We start from the raw sequence: 20,111 nt of genomic DNA on the forward strand, positions 1-20,111 counted from the left end.
GAGAGAGAGAGAGAGAGAGAGAGAGAGAGAGAGAGAGAGAGACCTGCAGACAAGCCCCTGTGACTCACCTTCAACAGGAACTCCTAGTAACACACTCAACTGAGAACTCACCAATGGATTAGCCCCTCCTGAAAAAAGGAAACTTTTGGGAGACGTTTGTGTTGTATTACTACGGGAGCTGTTCCTCTCCATTCAGTGGGCTACAGTGCACAGTGAGGATGAAAAGCTTAAATGACACACTTGTATCTAGGCCTGGAGGGGTAGCATACACACACAGGTGAGGGGCCCAAGGTCTAGAAGATAAATTCGGGTGATAATTTAGGACAATCCAGCACTCGGGAGAACTACTGGGACGCCGTTTAAGTAAAATCAACCTGTAAAGTCTTGGTTCCTAAAGTACTTTGAGGTCCAGAAGAACTGGGTTGGAATAGGGCCCTGCTGTTAATCAGTTTGCTCTTAGGGAAATGAAGCGAACACCCACTTTCCAGGATGGAGATCATCACACCTGAAAAGCATCAGAAGCAGCGCGATTTGCTGACCACTAGATTTGCTGATCTCTAGATGGGCACCATTTGTTTGCATTTCTAACCAATATCAAGGTGATAACGATGCTGCTGGTCATTGCAGGGACCCTAAAAACCACTGTTCGGAGAGAACCAAGTGTCTGAAGTGAGACTAGCACGAGGCCACCGAAGGCCGCTACTGCTACGGTCTTTCTAGCCGGCAGGTGCCTTCTCCCAGGATCCTGACCCACGCAGTACAACCCAGAGACCACCGCGCCTTCACCCCGCAGGCACCCGGCCAGCGCGAGGGGGCGTGGCAGCATCGGTGGGCGGAGCAGTCTGTGGGCGTGGTGAAGGGCGGGGCCAGGCGTGCTCATTGCTGCGCCTGCGTGAGGAAGGCAGAGGGCGTGGCTCCGGCTCCGGGCCGGAAGCGAGAGGCTGCCTAGGTGGGCCGGCTGGCGTCCCCTTTCCGGCCGGTCCCCATGGAGGCGCTGGGGAAGCTCAAGCAGTTCGATGCCTATCCCAAGACTCTGGAGGACTTCCGGGTCAAGACCTGCGGGGGCGCCACGGGTAGGCTGCAGCGGGGCCGGGGTTGCGGGGAGACGGGTGTCCTAGAGCGTGGCCGGAGCGCCTGGACTCTGCACGGCCTGCTAGTGTCTGAGACAGTGCAACAGAGGCCATTCTGACCCTCGCTCCCCGCCCTGCAGTGACCATCGTCAGTGGCCTTCTCATGCTGCTACTGTTCCTGTCCGAGCTGCAGTATTACCTCACCACTGAGGTAAGGGGTGGGGTGTAGCACGCGGGCAGACGGGGCGGAGCATTCTAAGGTAGGACCTTTGGGGTGGCAGTGGGGGCCGAGAGGCAGGGGCCCAATCGGATGACGTAGCGCTGCCGCAGGTGCATCCAGAGCTCTACGTGGACAAGTCACGGGGAGATAAACTGAAGATCAACATCGATGTCCTTTTCCCGCACATGCCTTGTGCCTGTGAGTACCTCAGCAGGGGTGGCAGTGGGAAACCCCAGAGTTTCCAGGTGGGCTTCTAGATTCTCACCTCCAGCCTTAGAATGTGGACTGGAACCCAGGACAACCTCTTTCCCCTGGGCTGATTTTGGCTCTGCCCTTACACAACGCAGGTTCTTTTCCTCCAAAATCCAGGCCTCCCTACCCTAGCGTCCTGGTATTTAAACTTGATTTTCTGCTTCCAGATTTGAGCATCGACGCCATGGATGTGGCTGGGGAGCAGCAGCTGGATGTGGAACACAACCTGTTTAAGAAACGACTAGACAAGGATGGCATCCCCGTGAGCTCAGAGGCCGAGCGGCATGGTAACCAGGCTGGGGGCTGGGTCTTGGGTTCTAGAGCTGGACATACCCAAGGCTTACCTTCTGGCAGGAAGACTATGCTCATGGCTCATGGCTCATTGACATTAAAGAGCTAGTGCCTAGAGAAATCAACTTGCTTGCCCAGCGTACCCCACTATTGAGAATCAGAACCTGGGATGGTGGCACACAGTTGTAATCCCAGCACTTGGGAGGCTGAGGCAGGAGGAGCGCTGCAAGTTCAAAGCCAGTTTGGTCTATGTATTGAATTCAAGCACAGTCTGAACTACATAAAAAGTCCCTGTCTCAAAAAAAAAAAAAGGAAAGAATTAGAGTGGAGCCATCCATGAGAGCATGCTCCTGTAATCCCAGCTACTCGGTAGGCTGAGGCAGGATGATCAAAAATTCCACACCAGCCTGAGCAACTTAAGGAGACCTTGTCTCAAAATAAAAGACTGAGGATATAGGTTGGTGCTACAGTACTTACCTAGACTACACAAGGCTCCCGATTCAATCCCTGGTCCTGAGGGAAAAACCAAAACAGAGCACATGGGTCCAGCCTTTATATATTAAGTTGTGTACTTCACCTGGCTTTTGTTGTTTATTGTACTTTGAGTAACAGAAGCTTAAGGATGGCCCTTCTAAACCTGAGTATTTGCTTCCCCAGCCACTGGCTGCATTCAGCCCTCAGTACTCTTTCCTTTGGAATGCAGGCAGCCCAAGGTTACAGTTGAGGTTCTCAAGGTCTAGTTTTGTCTCTTGCCTCAGCTCTGAAGTGGTGATAAACATTAGTACTTTGTCCCATGGGTTAGAGGATCAAATAATACAGAGATGATCCCGTAGAGCTGTCTGGCCTGAGATTGTTTTGACTTGAAGATGGTGTAACAGTTTATCTGTACAGCTGTTCTGTTCACTTTTGGTAGGGTAGTCAGTAAATAACTAGAGGTATTCAATAATTTTTATACAATTTTTTAGGCTTTGTAGTGGATGGTTTTACCCAACTTTAGGCTAATGTAAGTAATTGAGTATGTTTAAGGTAGGATAGGCTAAGTTATGATATAGGTTAGTTGTGTTAAATGCATTTTTAACTTACCGTATTTCAACCTCTTTCTTTCTTTCTTTCATTTGTTCGTTCTTTTGAAAAAGTCTTTATGCATTTAGGCAGGCCTTGAACTCGCAGCCAACCTCCTACCTCACGTTTTTGTTTTTTGCAGAACCAGGGATTGAACTCAGGCCCTTGCACTTGCCAGGGAAGCGCTTATTCCACTGAGCCATCTCCCCGGCCCCTACCTCACGTATTTTAACTTATAATGTTTTATTTAGTACTTAACCCCATCATAGGTTGAGGAGTGTCTATGTGCATATTATTTATTTTTTAAATTTTTATTCTATATTTTAGGGAAGGGTCTATAGGGTGTTCAGGGTCTCACTACTAGATTGGACTCGTAGTGATTCTCCTGTTAACAGCCTCCCAAGTGCTGGGATTACAGGCATGTGCCACCATGCCCATTGCTGTCTCAGTGTGTGCCGGAGGTGGGGCTGGCACAGCAGGATTGAACCCCCGGCTCCTGCGCGTGCTTGCTGGCACTTTAATCTGCTGAGCTATTTGGCTGTCTCTCACATCTATGTGTATAAAGTAACCGTTAGCCTTCTTTGGTTTCTCTGAGCAGCTTCCTGTAGCAATTGCTTTGTTATTCAGCTTCTGGTCCATCTTCATAGAGTTGCTATGGGGGTGAAATGAGATGATGTATGTGAAGTACAGTGAACTATATGTAGCTACTGTGTAGCATATACTGTTAAAGTTGGTGTGTGTGTGTGTGTCTTACAGGGATTGAACAAAATCTTAGCCCTTTTTTTACCCTAAAGACGGAATCTTATTAAGTCCCTAAGTTGCACAAGCTGAGCTCAAATTTACAGTCCTCCTGCCTTGGCTTCCCAGAGTGCTAGGATCACAAGCAAGGATCACCATGCCCAGCCTTTTATTTTTTATTAAAATATAATACAGATAGATGTAGGTATAGATATATAGATTGCTGCATGCCTGACATACTATGTAAATGTTAGCTGCTGTTTTAACTTCAGGGTCCCCCACCTAATGGCCAGGGGACCTGTGCAGAACTAGGGCTAGAGATGTCACTCTCTGTGCCCCCAGTTGATGCCTGTGCCCTTGCCCCTCCCTTAGAGCTGGGGAAAGTCGAGGTGACGGTGTTTGACCCAGATTCCCTGGATCCTGACCGCTGTGAGAGCTGCTATGGTGCTGAGTCGGAAGACATCAAGTGAGCCACACCCGGGGGGCAGGAGCAGGATTCCCATCCCATGCCGCCTGTTAGCCTCGGCGTTAGGCAGACTGGCTGGTAGGAGGGTCACACCAAGAATCAGTGCATCCCACAGTTCGTGATGTGGTGCACATAATTAAGCCCCTGCCTGGGAGTAGCAGACCTAGGAGGGCTCAAGTGGTCTCTGCTTTTCAGTCTTGAAAAATGGTTCAGAGGTGTGCTCTCTGGAGTCCAGCTACCTGGCCGCCACCTCAGGCCAAGCCACTTCACCTCACTATGTAGATTATACAGAGACTGAACATATATTGTATATAAAGCCCTGATGTGGAAGGCCCAGTCCAGACCTCCGTCCCAGTGTCTGCTCACTGTTGCATTGTTTCACTGGCTGTGCCCTTTTGGGAGGCTGACTCAGCAGGTCTGGGTGGGGCCTGGGAATCTGTATTTTAAAGTTTTTAAGGAGTAGGCTGGGGATGTGGCTCAGTGCCTACCATGTGGAAGGCCCTGATTTTGATCCCTAGCAATGCCCAAAGAAGTTTTTTTGGTTGTAAAATACATGTGACATAAAACTTGTTATTTAACCTTTCTGTGTGTGTGTATGTGTGTGATGCTGGAGACCAAGCCCAGTTCCTCATAAATGTTAGGCAAGTGCTCTGCCACTGAGCCATGCCCTTGAGTGGCATTAAGTATATTCACAGTGTTTTGTAGTCGTCACCACTGTTTGTTCAGCACACAAACAGAATGAGGAATGAGGACATGGATTTTTAATAGCCCTCTACCACTAAGGACACACTGAAGACCCGTTCACGGTTGGGGTGGGCCGGCTGGTGGAGGCTCCGTAGCAGGCTGCCCTGCACGGCTGCTCGGCCTTTGTGGCCTGAGCTCCCTGCACTGGCCTCGGTCCCAGCGGCCCCTGTCCCCCAGGTGCTGCAACACCTGCGAAGATGTGCGGGAGGCCTATCGCCGGCGCGGCTGGGCCTTCAAGAACCCAGACACCATTGAGCAGTGCCGGCGCGAGGGCTTCAGCCAGAAGATGCAGGAGCAGAAGAACGAAGGCTGCCAGGTGTATGGCTTCTTAGAAGTGAACAAGGTACCAGGAGGGATTAGGGCAGCGCGGGTGGAAGCCAGGACCCATTCAGGTCCTCGGGTGGAGAGAGGCCACGGCCGGGAGTGAGAGGGAGTCTCCCCTACAGGTGGCCGGAAATTTCCACTTTGCGCCTGGAAAGAGCTTCCAGCAGTCTCATGTGCATGGTGAGTGAGCTGCCTGTGTGGGGCATTTGAGACCCTCATGCCCTGCCTCACACAGAGAAGCTGAGCTGGGTCAGAACACAGCTTCTGCACTCCTGAGCTGGGTCATGTTTGGCAGTTAGGGACCCTACTCAATCTCTTCTGTGAGCTGGGAGTACTAATACGCTACTTCCCCTTCAAGGATGTTGGGATGCATAAGATTTATTGTGATGTGTTTGTTCATTCATGCATTCACAGACATTTAGTGATCAACTATTAAATGCCATTTGTTAGTTTAGGTCAGTAAAGGTGAACCTTTTAGAGCTTTCTGTGGTACAACGCCTGCTGTACACACATGCCATAGGCTAGCCACCTTTGGTCTAGGTGGTAAGATCCAGTAGTCAGTTAGGTCCCTTCCCTGAGAACATTCTACTAAAGAAACAGGTATGTAAAATGTGTGATGTATGAGGCGGTACATATAAAGTAACGTGGACTGAAAAGAGATACGATAAAGGCATGGAGACAAGGGCTAAGACAGGGCAGTGTGTGTGCTGTTTTAGGGTAACCAGGGAAAGACTATATTTGAGGAAAGAACTGAGGAAAGTGGGGGTGCCAGCCACGCTGGGGTCTATAAATGCCAGTTCCAAAGGCAGGAATGCATAGGGAGTTCAGGTACAGTGGGGATGGGTGGCCGGCACGAAGGAGAGTGTGTGAGACACTCTGCAGAGGCAGGCAGGGTGTCGAGTGGCCTCAAGGCCTGTAGCCCTCCAGGGAGGCAGTGCTGAGAAGGCAGAGCTTGTCTGCTCCACTGCTGGCCGAGTCATGGACGTGTGGAAGGATGCTCAAACACAGGACCAGCATTGCCCCAGGCTGGAGATCTGCCTGAATTGGGAAGCTATGCTCTGACACCCTTTCTGACTAGTGATGGGGCTGGAGTGGCATTATGTCTATTGTAAAGTTTACCAAGTATTTTCTGTTGTGGATCCTCCCTGGTCCTTACAATAGCCTTTTGCAGAAGAAAGTAGACCCAGAAAGAAAGACCATCGATTTGCCCAAGATCACCCAGCTAGGAAAGGGGCTCTCCAGCCCTCACGTCCTTTTTGTCCCTAGGCCAGCATACTTTGTCCCCCACCACTCTTGTACTCTTCTCCTGTGGCCAGGGAAGGACTCACTGAGAGGGGCCAGGGAGAAACTCGTCAGCCAGGGCACACCCTGAGGCAGGAAGATTTCAGTCCTCTCTCCTGCCATGTATCTTGCTCCATAGTTCTCACTGTTGTTCTCTTCCTCCCTTCTCTCTCCTTCCCTCCCCCATGCTGCAGTACATGCTGTGGAGAGTAAGTGGCCCTGTCCCCGCCAGGGAGGCCAAGCCCCCACTTCTGGGGCAGCTGCCTTCCTAGGATGGGGAGGCTTGGAGGGGTTTGAGATTGGGCCCTTCTCTGGTTTGGCTGGTGATGACTATCTAAAGCACTGGGACATGTCTTTGAGGTAGGGTCCTTGCAGCAGGAGGGGTTGGGGTTAGAAGGCAGGAAGAACTTGTTCTAGAAGAGCTGGTACAGGTGCTTGTAGTGTTCCCTTTGGGGAACTTTGAGCTAGGAACAGGGGAGAGCTTAGTATCCTCATGTCCCAAGCACTGTGGGGTTAGTGATTGGCATTTGGCTCTAGTTAATGAGAGGCAGAATCAGTGGGTTTTGTTTCCTGAGATACAGGCCAGGCATTGGTGGGAATAGAGGTTTGGAGTTTGCTGTGTATGTCAAGGAGGAACACAGTGTCTGTGTTCTTATGACCTCCTGAGGAGGGTGTGGACCTTCACAGGCCCAGGACAGGCCATTCCTTACTATCCTTAAGCAGGACCAGGAGGTGCCAGGCTTGAGGGTGATGAGGGAAGAGAAAAGGGCCAAGTGGGTCACACTCCAGAGGGAGGAATGAGGTGGCCTCAGGGAGGACTCTGAGGGAGCCAGGAGGCTGTCCTCCTCTGATGACCACTTCTGCCTTCTCTCCTAGTTCATGACCTGCAGAGCTTTGGCCTTGACAACGTACGTACAGAGGAAGCCACGGAGGGTGGGTGGAGGGGGTGCTCCACTGTGCTTTCATTGCTCTGAGGGGGGCACATAGAGAACAACAGGCCCTGTTCCCCCGGGGACCCCGCCTGAGGGCGAGTTTGAGTGACTTGTAAACTGTCATGGGGCCGGGGAGATAGCCCAGTAGAATAAGTGCTTGCTAGAGTTCAATCCCCAGTTCCACAAAAATAAATAAATAAAAATAAAAACTCTTTAAAAAATAAAATAAAATAAATTGTCTTGTGAGCAGTCCAGGGACAAAGATGGGGTTGGACAGAAGCAGCATAGGGAACCTTGGGGCAAGACCAGGAGAGACTGTGCACCTCTGAGGAATGGCAAGGGCAGCTGTGGATGAGTGAGGCTGAGGATCTTGTGGGGACAGGTGAGAACACACTGGGTCCCGAGGCCACCCGGCAGAGTCTGATCTTTCCCCCAAGAGCAGAGGAAGACCGTTGGCCTACCTGAAACAGGATCATAGCATAATCAAATACATACTATTGAAAGATCCCTAGAGTGGCTGAGTTTGATATAGGTCAGGACAGGGAGTACAGCTGAAGATTGGGGACCTCCAGCCTCGGCCTTCATGGTTGAGGTCCCCAGGCAAAGCTGGCACGTGCCACTCTGGGTTAGTTCCTGGCCTATGTGCATGCAGTATCCTAACCTCTGCCTCCTCAGGAGCCTGTGGACTGTGAGGAAGAGGTCCTGGGTGGGAGTGGTGGCTGCTTCCCCCCTTCTTCCTCTCCCCACCTGCACACTCAGGCATCCAGTCCCTGCTATAATACTGAGCTTGGCATGGGCTACGGATGGCCTGGGCCTCAGGCTGGTGTTGCTTGCAGATCAACATGACCCACTACATCCAGCACCTGTCATTTGGTGAGGACTACCCAGGCATTGTGAACCCCCTGGACCACACTAATGTCACTGCACCCCAAGGTACTGGCCCGAGATGTGCCCCCCACCACTGCAAAAAGCCCAGCCTGGCACCCATGCCTGTGCTTTCTTCTCCCTGCAGCCTCCATGATGTTCCAGTATTTTGTGAAGGTGGTTCCCACAGTGTACATGAAAGTAGATGGGGAGGTGAGTCAGAGGGACCTCTGCTGTCAGTCACCTGCCCTGTGCCCAGCACCTGAAAGTCCCTTCAGTCAGGGAAGTGAGTGCTGCTGTGTCCCGTGCCTTCATAGGAAGAGGCAGGCCCAGGCCTGGACTTTGGAACCCTTGCTCGATCTTGTGCCCAGACAGGCTCCGTCCATCATTTTGGTGTCTCCTGTGCACCTATCTGCTCTGGGCCGCAGCTTCCGCAGACCAAACTTCCTGAGCCTTGCACCACTCACACTGGGGCCTGTAGAGAAGGCTCTCCTTGGTGTAGAATGTGAGGGGCTGAGGGGCAAGGGTGTCAGTCCTGCCTTAGGACATGGCCTTGGAGTTATCTGTTAACCTGGACCTCCATAAAAATAGCCCCCAGTTGGAGCTTGGACTGATAAACTGTAGCAAGGTGGTGATCAGTGGGGAAACAGGCTGACAAGGCTGAGCCAGGGCCCCTAGGTGGTGCCTAGGTCTTGCAGAGTTGGTCACCAGCATGGTGCCTCTTTCTCCCCTCCACACAATCAAGGCACAAGTGAGAGGCGGGAGCAATCCCAGGGCTGGAGAGTTGGGGTCAGGCTGTAGCCCAGCTCTGGCCCTGGCTCCTTTCTCACCCTAGGTGCTGAGGACAAATCAGTTCTCTGTGACCAGGCATGAGAAGGTCGCCAATGGGTTGCTGGGAGACCAAGGGCTTCCCGGAGTCTTCGTGCTCTACGAGCTCTCACCCATGATGGTGAAGCTGACAGAAAAGCACAGGTAATGTGGGTGGAGACAGGAGGGGCCAGGGCCTGTGGGAGCGGGGTGCCCACTGAGCCTGCTTCCTCTGGCAGGTCCTTCACCCACTTCCTGACGGGTGTGTGCGCCATTATTGGGGGCATGTTCACAGGTAAGAAACCCCAGGTGTCTTGGGGACACAGCCCAGAGGGGAGTATAAAGCCTGATCCTCAGGTTTTGGCTGGAAGGAAGGGGCATTTCAAGGGCCAAGAGGGATACTGGTCTGGCCAGTTGGGAGTTGGGGCTTGCTAGATCAAGGTGCTAGCCCTGTCTCTCCCCCAGTGGCTGGCCTCATCGATTCACTCATCTACCACTCAGCCCGCGCCATCCAGAAGAAAATTGATCTAGGGAAGACAACGTAGTCCTCTTCTTCCCCTGTGGTTCATCTTTCTCCTGTTTCTCTTCAGCCTATCGTTATATCCCTCAGCCTCTTCTGTCCCCCACACTCTGCCTCCCCAGCCCCAGGGTGATAAATATTGTGATAGTATTCACTGGTCTCTGAGTGATTCTTGGGTCTGGCTGGACCGGGAGGCTAGCCCATCATTTAGCCACTTACTGAAGTCTCTAGGTTCACTGGTCAGGGCGCTCTTGCCCTCTGACAGCCCTCATGTGGGCACCTGCTAGCTGATGGGGTTTCATTCATCCCAGACTGATGTCCACTAAGTAGCTGAGTCATGGGTCGCTCTGCTGTGATCACCCTGGCCCTCAGGCCTATGAGTGGCTGACACCTAGTGCTCTGAGTAAAGGCTAGGGTTTGCCATCTCTGGTGAGAGCTACAGCTGGAACTACACCCCATGACCATGGACTCAACCATAGACTCAGTCACCTGACCTTATGCTTACTGACCCTGCTCTGCCAAGCTTCACACTGGCCCTTGACACACAGAAAAGTACATCCTGGTCCTTGGAGGCTCCTGGATGGAAGCAAGGAGGGAAGATGGCAGAGGCCCTCTGGAGCAGCATCAACCCTTGTGTGTGGAGAGCTGTGGTCCAGCAGCCTCGCCACTCCACAGCATGGCAAGCCTGGACGGTAGCCCTTGCTCAGCTCATCAGAACAGGTCTCGGCGTGACAGCACCAACACAGCACAGAGATACACATGCTGAGAATACAGTAATGACACCAGAACCCCTGCGATGACCCAGGAGCAGCTTGTCCTTATGAACACGTCATGGGGGGGGTGACAGCGCTGGCTATGTGAGCCTTGTTTCTGGTTCTTCAGGAACCATTGTTGTTCACAGCACCCCAAATTTCCTCTAGGAAACCTGCTCATCCTCCTAGCTTGTGTGGTTTGGGAGGGCTGGTGTCCCACTCTTAGTTTTCCTTGGCCACAGTGACCAGAACAAGTCAGGCCCTGTGGAGAAGAGGGTCACTGTCTTCTCTTCTGGGTAGAATAGGGAAACAGCAGTCCTATAGTTCCAGGGGGAGAAGCTGCCTGCGAGGGGCAGCAGAGCTGAGCCAAGAGCAGAGACATCTGGCTTCAGTGACTGCCTGTGCCCGAAGCCCCAAACCCATTCCTTAGGGTTGGTAAGGAATAAATGAAGTACCACAGTGCATCCACTGGAATGGCAGTAAGTACCACAGGCAGATAAGAGGGCCCTGGGCCCAGGCAGGAGTGGGCAGGAGGTGGCCTTCCTGAACGCTAACTGTCCAGTGGTAATGGATGCCCTGGGCCCCCGACCAGTCCTGGGCTTTCATCTGTGTGCCTTTTAACAAATCCCCAGCACCTGAAACCACGCAAGATCACCCATGTGCTCTGCACCCAGCCCACACAACCCCCAGAATCAAGGTCTGATGGACATGGGAGTTTTATTGAGAGAAAGCACTGACCTCCGGGACAACACACATTAGCAGAGGGACTTGTGTCCGGGTCAGTTGGAGTCAGAGGGTCTGTGGAGGGGCCTAAAGATGACTTGGCTGATCTGGCCTGGCATGGTGTAGAACACGAGGAGGAGGAAGACGGTGACGAGTGCCAGCACCAGCAAGAGCACCAGGATGCGCCAGTACCGGCGCAAGATGAAGAAGACGAAGGTCTTCAGGGGGTTCACAAGCCAGTTAAAGGAGGTTTTGGGGCGGCTGTGGACAGAAGGGCAGAGTCAGGACAGCCAGGAGACCCCAGCTCCCCCTCGGCTCAGTCCAGCTGGGCCCACTCACTTAGGCTTCTCCAGGGGCTCTGGCTCCTTCCGCCCCTTCCCCACTGGCCGCTTCTCCGCCTCCTCTACAGTCAGCAGCTCGAACTCTGCCTCCACCTTCCCCTAGAAGAAGACAGCTGTGTGTCGCTGGGCGGAGAGGCCAAGCGCTCAGCCAGGCCTGGGTCCCCACACTGCTTGCTCACTGTGAGGATGTAGACGTTGCCGCCAGAGTCTGTGAACTGCAGGTCTTCAGGCCTGCCCTTCCTCTTCTTCCTCTTTCTCTTCTTGCCAGCCTTTGCCTCCTGCTCCTCTCGCTCCACATCCTCTGCCTCTCGCAGCTTCACGACGGGCCACCAGCCTCGCAAGCGGCGGCAGCGGAACAGATTGCACCTTGGCCCAGCCCTGTCACAGGCCAGCCGCACAGAGCACTGTGCAGGGGTCCGGGAACCCCGCACCATGTCTGGCAGCTGTAGCTCCAGGGATCCTGCAGCATCAGAGCGCACTGGGTTAGGTGTGAGATCTGAGTCTAACCACCCAGGGCTGAGCAGGCTGCTGGCAGGGCTGTGCACCAAAATTAGGATGTGGCCATCAGGCCACAGCCATGGACCACACCACGGCCAGCAGTGGGTCACGTCCCAATGGAAGAGGGCCAGGGGCTGGGGTCAGATCACCAAAGTAAGGGTCATGGGGTCTAGGGTGACTTCAGCGAGAGTAACATTAGAGGACTAAGGCAAGGACTGTGAGTACAAATGTAAGTTACGATCCTCAATCCAGAAAACAAAGGTTCAGCCCTGTGGTCTGAAATCCCAGGACTCAGGGGTGGCATAGAGTAGGGAACCCAGGGACACGGGTGGCAAGGGGTGGTGGGCAGTGAGGGCAGAGATCAGGGAGAAGGCTAAGCAATACCAAGGAAGTCGTTGGCGGAGATGCGGTCATAGTCCCAGACCTGCAGCACCAGCACAGCCGGCTGCCGGAACTCAGCCTCCTCCAGGGCGAAAGGTCCGGGTCGGCGCCGGACGCTCACCTCCCGCTCCGTGGGCAGGTAATCAAAGCGGAACACAAAGCGCCAGTTGAAGTTCCCCTCCCCAGTCAGCGAATTGAAGTGGACATCTGTCTCCTGTTTGTCATGCTCCAAGCCCTTCATCCAGCTGACCAGAGGAAGGGACAGGGCTGGGGCCCAGAACCTGGCTCCTCACTCAGCTCTAGGCATGCCCAGGGCTTGAAGGTAGGCTCTGAACTCAGCCAGAGCCCAAGCCCCTGCTTGCAATCCCCCCTTGTGTAGTCAATGTCCAACCTGCCTGAAGACCTACCTTTTCACATAGATGTCACTTGACATCTCTCCAGTAAGTGGGTTGACATCATCCAGAACCACATCTTCTGTGTTCCAGATGACAACTCTGAGCTCGTAACTGGGGGATGTATTAGGAGATGGTTTTCAGACTCTTTAGAGGGGTCTTGGAAGGGACTACGGGAAGCAGGGACTGGGGCCAGGGGTGCTAACATTCACTGAGCATCTGATGTCTACCCAGTTGGGTCATTAGTATGCCTGTGCTCCTATAAAAGGACAGCAGGTGGCACCAAGAATGTTCTTCTGGCCCACGACAGTACAATGAGCACTTCTCATAAATTTGGAAACAAAAAATTTTATAAATAAATAAATAAATTTGGAGTTGGGGCCCCAAAAGGTTGAGTGGCATCAGATGCAGCTGGATCCATAGCAAACCAGAGTGATGTGCAAGCTGAAGTTCAGGGGTGCAGAAAAGTGGAGACTGAGCAAAGGGGAAAGCCAGTCTGCAGAGAGAAGTGGGGGGACAGCAGACTGACAGCATGCAGGCCTGAGGGCCAGGAGGGGCTGAACATTCTGGATCCTGCCCTACAGTGGCCATCTATGCCCATCATAGGATTGGCCTGATAGCTGCTTTCTCTTGCCCAATGTCAGCTTCCCCTTGCTTGTCAGCAATACTGTTTTCTGCTGGTGACCTTGCCCCTCACCCCAGCCACATCAGTCTACATGATTCTGGTTAGGCAGGTCCCTACCTGGCGTCAGGGCTGGGGACATCACTTGGGACTGGCCTATAGCATATTACAACCCCCTGACCACAACGATAGGCTTGAGGAGCTGTATTTGTGGTGTAATGAGAGGCGGCTGTAGGCTTCCATTCTAACTAAAAAGGTGTTCATTTCTGCTCAGATGGCCTTACTGGTAAGAAATAAGCCTGGCACAGTTAGAAGCCATCTGCTTGCAGACTGTGAAAGACCACTTGACAGTGGGTACCAAGGAAAGCAAGCCCAGAGACCAAAAGTGACAGACTGGTGGCCGCATCCAAGCATCTGGATCCAGCCCTGGCTGAAGTGGCTACATCCCTCCACAGAACTCTGCTCCCAACCAGCTCAGATGGGGGGTCGACTGAAAAATATGTGGATTCTCAGCTTACAGGTGATGACACCCAATGCACAGTGGCTTCTGGGGGAGGAGTCCTTAACTCTCCTGTCCCAAAAGTCTGTGGTCAGCAGTTCAGCAGTCTCTACCTACCTCAGAGGGGGCTCATATCTCTGTAGACTAAGATGCACCCGCCCCTTGGAAGAAAGGACCAGAACTCTCTCTCACCTGATTGGCTGCCGAGGCTTAATGTCAACTGGAGGTGGGGCAGGCACATCCTTAGGGAAGATGTCAATCCACATGTGAAGAGATCCCTAGGGGCAGAGGACTAGGTTTGAGGGTCTCGCTCGGGTCCCCACCACCCAATAGGCGCATGCTCACAGGTTATGCCCTGCCCCTAAAGGAAAGAGAGCTGGGAGAGGGCCATCCAAACAGATCTTGGAGGATGGGCATGAAGGTAGAGTCTGGGCTTAGGATTACAGGGTCAAGGTCTGGTTAGGAATTCAGGAATAAGGACCCAGAAGTGGAAGATAGGGATCAAAAGTAAGATCTGCTGTTCCTAAGGTCCAGATCTTGATGAACAGGGTAGAAGTCAGGTTGGGACCCTAGGTTTGCAGCTTGGTGTCCCAGGGGTAAGGATCCTATAAGAGCAGACTCAGGAATGAGGCAAGGGGTCCCAGCATGGAGGTCCAAGATTCCAAGACTGGGGTAGGGTGCTGGCAAGTAGCATCAGGCCCAAGTGGAAGTCTTAGAGAAAGGGTATCTGGGGGCTCGTGGCCAGAATCAGGAGGGAATCCTGCGATTCTGTGAGCCCTGCGTCAGGAATGTGGAACACTCCCTTACCTGCAGCAGCCCTGGGCTGCGGGGATGGTAGAGGGGCCGAGTCTCTACATGCTCAGGTACCAGCTGGATCCCCAGCCCTGGCATCTCCTGCCAATGCCGCAGGACAAACAATGCCTGGGCCTCCTCAGAGGTTCCACTTGCCAACTGGGGACCCCCACCACCTGAAACAAGAGGTACATGAGCTTGGGTTTCACACAGTGCCAGCTCTCCCTTGTCCCTCCTGCCCCTCCTCAGCAGATCTGCACTGAGACTACAACAGAGTTGGGTAGAGTCCACGGACAGGTCGGGGAGGGGGGCAAGTGGGCCACACACAAAGTGGAAGGGGCTTGCTGAAAGCCAGCAGTCAAGGGAACCAGGGCACAGGAGGGGCTGTAGCCTTTGCTCAGATCCTGTTTAGATAATAGATCACTGGCCATTCGTGGGCATGAATTCAGCTCTGCTGCTGGATCATGCTGTCATGTGGACACTGTGGAGCTACCTTGCGATGTGGAACCGTGATAGATGTGGCTCCACAGGGTCCAGTTACCCAGCATTCAAGAACCTTGTTCTGACTCAGTCAAACTCACATTCTGCCCGCTGCCTCTGTGGGCTCTTTCAGGGGTGCACTCAACTGGTACCAGGCTCTCTGCCTCATACCACCTCTACTTGTTCCCCTTGGCCTGTCCAGCACAGAGGGACCAGTACCTGGAGGCAGGCTGTCAGGCGGTGTCAGAAAGACTTTGCTCCCCACCTTGATGGCCCCAGCTCGGTATTCAGGGGCAGGGAGGCCACAGCGTTGGCACAGCCCTGCCAGGATCTGTGAAGGCCGGAATGCATCACGCCAGGCATTATACCCTTCCCTGGGGGCAGGAAAGGGAGATGCCTCAGCTGGTGCCAGTGTATGGACACAGACAGGAACAGGGCAGGAGTGAGGACCCTTGAGGACATGGGATCCAGGTTCAGCACCCCAACAAGAGACAGGTTGTCCTTGTTCATAGAAATGATGAAAATCAAAGATATCGATTCCTTCTATGAAGGAAATAGTGTTACCATTTCTATCTGGCAGATGAGAAATTGAGGCCCAAGAAAGTGAGTGACTTATTAGTTACAGGATCCCAACACCCAATCCAAGCCTGGCTACTGGTGCCTTGGCAAGGGGTGGTCAGCTCCCCTTCTGTGCCATTTCAGATCCAGAGACACAACTGGGAATTGACCCCAAATGTGCTGGGTCAGAGAAGCAGAAGCACTCCAAGGGCCCTGCCAGACTCACACGTCATACTGGGAGGCCAGCCCGCAGTTTGCTCTGTGATGGCTGAGGAATCGGTTTTCCAGATCAATGTGGGTCTCTCCGATGAGATCATCAGAACCCACAAGGTCATGATCAAACACAGACACGGTCAGCTCTGGTTCAGCTGGAAGTGAAATGCTCAGCTCCAGGACCCTGGCCAAGAGAAACTCAACCCTCAGAGGTAGTGTGGAGTGGGAGTGTGCCTCACACTATCACCAAGCCAGGTACCTGGTGAGAGCCCCAAGGCCACAGTGCTGATGGCCACGCTGGTCCCCCATTCCCAACCCTAAGACCCCGCCTCACTCTCCAAAGATAGGGTTGAGCTGCTTGGGGATGTAGCGCTCCTTGGTGTCCTGCCGCTCCTTGCCGGCGCTCACCACCACATAGGGGTCAGCTTTGCCATTGGGATCTGCGGGAGCCAGGTTGGTTGCCTAGGGGATGGCATGGAATGGAATTGGGAAAAGTAGCATTGTCGTAGCCCAAACCAGACCCTTTTTGGGTCTAACCTCAGAATAAGTATATGCAGAAAGCGACCGAGGGAGAAATCTCCCACTGAAAGTTTGGATAAGATGAGTTTTCAATTAGTTAGGAAATACTTGAAATATACAGGCCAGGCCTGGCAGCACATGCCTGTAATCCCAACACTCAGGTGAGGCAGGAGGGCTGCTACAAGTTCGACCCCTCCCTGCACTACATAGTGACCACAAGACCAGCCTCAATTACATAGCAAGATGTGTGTGTGTGTGTGTGTGTGTGTGTGTGTGTAATAAAAACTTTGTTGAAACAAAAAATATCTGTCTGAAGGTATTAAATCTACAAATTTCCAATACTGGGGATTGAACCCAGCTAATAAGGCAAGTACTCTAGATAGAGGAGGGGAGGGCAGGCAAGGAATAGGGTATAAAAACTAAACAGGAGCCAGTGAGATAGCTCAGGGGACTAAGTGCTTCCTTAGGCAAGTGCAAGGACCAGGGTTCCACCCCTGGCACCACATGCTGTGCCCGTCCCATTCCCTAGGTGTGCTGAGCCAGCACTGGAGTCCGAGCATGGTGGCACCCGCCTGTTATCCCAGCACTGGGAAGGCTGAAAGCAGGAGGAGCACTACGAGTCCGAGCTGCATAGTGAGACCCTGCACATACACACAAAAAGAACTGAGCGGTGTTACACATGCACCAAACCCCAGGATGAACACACTCATTCTACACTGCAAACACGTACTAATCTATCCCTGAGCTGCATCCCCAGGCCTGAACCTTCATGTTTACAATAAGCATATTTCCATCCTCATCTCTGCAATAAGCCAAACCCTTTACTTGGGGTTATTCACTCACCTGTGTATTTTTATACTTTTACTCCACGAACCTCTATTCCTAAGCAATACATCGCACTACTTTGTATGTTGTTAAATGCATGTTTTAGCTGGGTGGGGTGGTGCATGCCTGTAATCCCAGCACTTGAGTTTGAGGTCAGCCTAGGCTATATATTCAAAAAATGCATATTTTAAACTTTACAATAAAACAAATTAGTAAATATAACTTCTGCATGAATGATTAAAATATAATTTATATGCAACTATGTTTTATACATTCTCACATGCAATATACAGTACAAGCATTCCAACTGCTCTACGCCTTTTTTTTTTTTATCTCTACACCTTTACAAACATTTGGTGTTTATTTTACTGGGTTATTCCTTTGTTTGGGTCAGGGTCTCATTATGCAGTTCAGGATGGCTTGAACTCAATATGTAGCCAAGGTTGGCTTGAACTTGCAAGGATCTTCCTGCCCCAGCCTCCCTAGAGCTGATCTTACAGTTATGCACCACCACAGCCAGCACCAACATTCAGCATCAGCAATCTTTTTCATTTTAGCTAATCTAGTATAAGTGACACACTAGCTCATTGCAATTTTAATTTGCATTTCCCAGAAGACCATCAACGCTGAACTGTTTTTCAGGGGTTCACTGCCCACTGTGTGCCTATGTGCACACACGCGCAGTGCCTGTTCAAATCCTTTGCCTCACCATTGAGGCTCCTGTTGTTTCATGCTTCTAGGCTCCACACCTGCTAGACAACTGCCATCTTTCTACTGAGCTGCAGCCCCAGGCCAAGTTTTTATTTTTTGTGTTACTGAGATTGAACCCAGGGCCTATACACTGAGCTACATCTCCTCTTTTTTTTTATTTTTCATACTCAAGTTGCGCACATTGGGCTCAATCTTATGCTCTTCCACATCTGGCTGAGCCCAGGCTTTTAGCCCCTACGTAAGTATGCAGTCATACCTCAGTGAGACTTTTATATGATTATGAATATGAATTATTCATATGATTATGACCTTCCTCTTTCAACAGAGGCCTGGTTAGCAATGATATTGGACATATTTTCATATGCTTCTTACACAGTTTGATTCCTTATTTTGTGGACAGTATCTGTCTATGTCTATTGCCAATTTTTCTATTTGATTATTATTTTTCTGCTCATATAGTCTGGATATTTGTCCTTGTTAATTATATGATACAAACATCTCCCAGTCTGTGGTCTGTCTCTTTACTCCTTTATTGGTGGCTTTTGCTGAGTGGAGGTTTTAATTGTAATAAAATCAACTTACTGATATTTCATTTAATGCTGTTTTCTTTAATCATCCCTATCCTGTATGGTCATAATAGTATTATTTTTAGCTCTTTCCCATCTTGTAAGATGGTGGGTGAAAAAACTGAGAAGCCAGACACTGAAAAGAAGAAACCCAAAGCCAAGACATCTTCTGCCAGTTGTACTGCTAAAAGGGTAAGGTGAAGGCAAAAAAGTCCAAGAAGGGGCAGCCTCAATGCAGCCAAAATCCTATCATGGTTAGAAGAATTGGTAGATACTCCCAATCTGCTGTGTATTCTAGAAAGGCTCTGTACAAGAGAAAATACACAGCTGCTAAATCAAAGGTTAAGCAGAAAAAAAAGAAAGTTCTTGCTATGATCACAAAATCAGTCGGTAGGGACAAGAACGGAGGTAGCTGAGTGGTTAAGCTTCAAAAAATGCCTAGATACTACCCTACTGAAGATGTACCCCGAAAGCTCTTGAGCCACGGCAAGAAACCCTTCAGTCAGCGTGTGCAGAAACTTCGAGCTAGCATCACTCCCGGCACCATCTTGATCATCCTCACCGGGCGTCACAGAGGCAAGAGAGTGGTCTTCCTGAAGCAGTTGGCCAGTGGCTTGCTACCTGTGACTGGGCCTCTTAGCCTTAATCATGTTCCTCTACGAAGAACACACCAGAAATTTGTCATTGCCACCTCTATAAAAATTGATATCAGCAAAGTGAAAATCCCTGAACACCTCCCTGATGCTTACTTCAAGAAGAAGCTGCAGAAACCCAGACACCAGGAGGGCGAGATCTTCAACACCAAGAAAGAGAGACACCGGATTTCAGAGCAGCGTAAGGTGGATCAGAAAGTGGTGGACTCACAGATTTTAGCAAAAATCAAAGCTGTTCCTCAGCTCCGGGGCTACCTGTGATCTGTTTTTGCTCTGACAAATGGAATTTATCCTCATAAATTAGTGTTCTAAATTTCTTACTAAGAACCTAATTAAGTAACTGATACATTAAATAAATGTATTATTTTTAGCCTCTGAAGACTTTAACATTTTTTGTTCATTTGTTTTTTTAGACAGCATATCACTATGTAGTTCAGGCTGATCTTGAACTCACTATGTGCCCTAGACTGATCACAAATACTCAATGATCCTCCTACCTCAGCCTCCCAAGTGCTAAGATTCCAGGCAACGAAGATTTTAACATTTAAGTCTTTGATTCATTTGGAAACTAGACATATAGCTTAGGGAAACAGTATCTGCCTGGCAAGAGTGAGGTCCTGAGTTTAGTTCTCAGTACCAAAAACAAAAAATCCATGTGGAATTTAATGTTCAGTAAGAGGTAAAGGTTTGCACTTCACTTTTTCCCATTATGTAAATTAAAAATTTTCTAGCATCTACTATTTAAAAGTCCAGCCCTTGCTTCTGTTCCAGAGTTTCTTTTTATACCTAACTTCTGCCTAAGTTCTAGTAGTCTCTATTTGATCCAATGGCTTACACATGCATCTTGGTACTGGTCTCACACTGCCCTTGTGCTTGAGCCTTCCTAGAAGCCGGGAAGGCAAGGAGAAGGCTCCCCTGCTATGACCTTACTCTTTCGACAGAGGCTGGTGATTCATGGCCTTTTTCTTCCTTAGACATTTTCTTTTTTCTTTTCTTTTCTTTCTTTTTTTTTTTT

At 51.1% G+C, this 20,111-nt stretch overlaps 3 protein-coding genes and 1 pseudogene across 4 annotated transcripts in view; 2 read left to right on the plus strand and 2 right to left on the minus strand.

Annotated features, from left to right (window-relative positions):
- The window catches only part of CUNH20orf173 (chromosome unknown C20orf173 homolog), a 21,676-nt gene extending 20,850 nt beyond the window's left edge, over positions 1–826 (minus strand). Inside the window, 1 exon segment of the mRNA XM_012514659.1 lies at positions 755–826. Coding sequence (XP_012370113.1) covers positions 755–826 — 72 coding nt within the window.
- Positions 827–985: 159 nt separating this feature from the next.
- Ergic3 (ERGIC and golgi 3) lies at positions 986–9,721 on the plus strand. The gene is made up of 13 exons (XM_004630862.3): positions 986–1,073; positions 1,211–1,281; positions 1,401–1,488; positions 1,710–1,829; positions 4,006–4,099; positions 5,021–5,186; positions 5,290–5,347; positions 7,325–7,356; positions 8,217–8,313; positions 8,393–8,457; positions 9,080–9,216; positions 9,291–9,346; positions 9,517–9,721. Exons 1-13 carry the CDS (start codon positions 986–988, stop codon positions 9,594–9,596), a joined length of 1,152 nt encoding a protein of 383 aa, XP_004630919.1. The 3' UTR covers positions 9,597–9,721.
- Positions 9,722–10,515: 794 nt separating this feature from the next.
- Positions 10,516–20,111, minus strand: part of Fer1l4 (fer-1-like protein 4) — a 48,753-nt gene continuing 39,157 nt past the window's right edge. For both annotated transcript variants that reach the window (XM_023714923.1, XM_023714921.1), the window contains 11 exons: positions 16,157–16,284; positions 15,836–16,006; positions 15,271–15,425; positions 14,587–14,747; positions 13,972–14,057; positions 12,674–12,772; positions 12,270–12,511; positions 11,567–11,847; positions 11,386–11,486; positions 11,062–11,307; positions 10,516–10,585 (listed from right to left, as the gene is read on the minus strand). In XM_023714923.1, the coding sequence (XP_023570691.1) occupies positions 11,103–11,307; positions 11,386–11,486; positions 11,567–11,847; positions 12,270–12,511; positions 12,674–12,772; positions 13,972–14,057; positions 14,587–14,747; positions 15,271–15,425; positions 15,836–16,006; positions 16,157–16,284 (1,629 nt within the window). In that variant the 3' untranslated portion in view covers positions 10,516–10,585; positions 11,062–11,102. The remainder of the gene's footprint in view (positions 10,586–11,061; positions 11,308–11,385; positions 11,487–11,566; positions 11,848–12,269; positions 12,512–12,673; positions 12,773–13,971; positions 14,058–14,586; positions 14,748–15,270; positions 15,426–15,835; positions 16,007–16,156; positions 16,285–20,111) is intronic.
- On the plus strand, positions 18,549–19,408 carry LOC105742129 (annotated as a pseudogene).

Source organism: Octodon degus, unplaced genomic scaffold (assembly GCF_000260255.1).
Source record: "Octodon degus isolate 3935 unplaced genomic scaffold, OctDeg1.0 scaffold00037, whole genome shotgun sequence".
Taxonomy (NCBI): domain Eukaryota; kingdom Metazoa; phylum Chordata; class Mammalia; order Rodentia; family Octodontidae; genus Octodon; species Octodon degus.

What these genes read in the sequence shown, in the direction of transcription:
- Ergic3 (XM_004630862.3), top strand. Translation starts at nt 986, where the DNA reads ATGGAGGCGCTGGGGAAGCTCAAGCAGTTCGATGCCTATCCCAAGACT. An exon ending in GACCTGCGGGGGCGCCACGG is followed by an intron (nt 1,074 to 1,210) that starts GTAGGCTGCAGC and finishes CCCGCCCTGCAG; the next exon opens with TGACCATCGTCAGTGGCCTT. An exon ending in AGTATTACCTCACCACTGAG is followed by an intron (nt 1,282 to 1,400) that starts GTAAGGGGTGGG and finishes GCGCTGCCGCAG; the next exon opens with GTGCATCCAGAGCTCTACGT.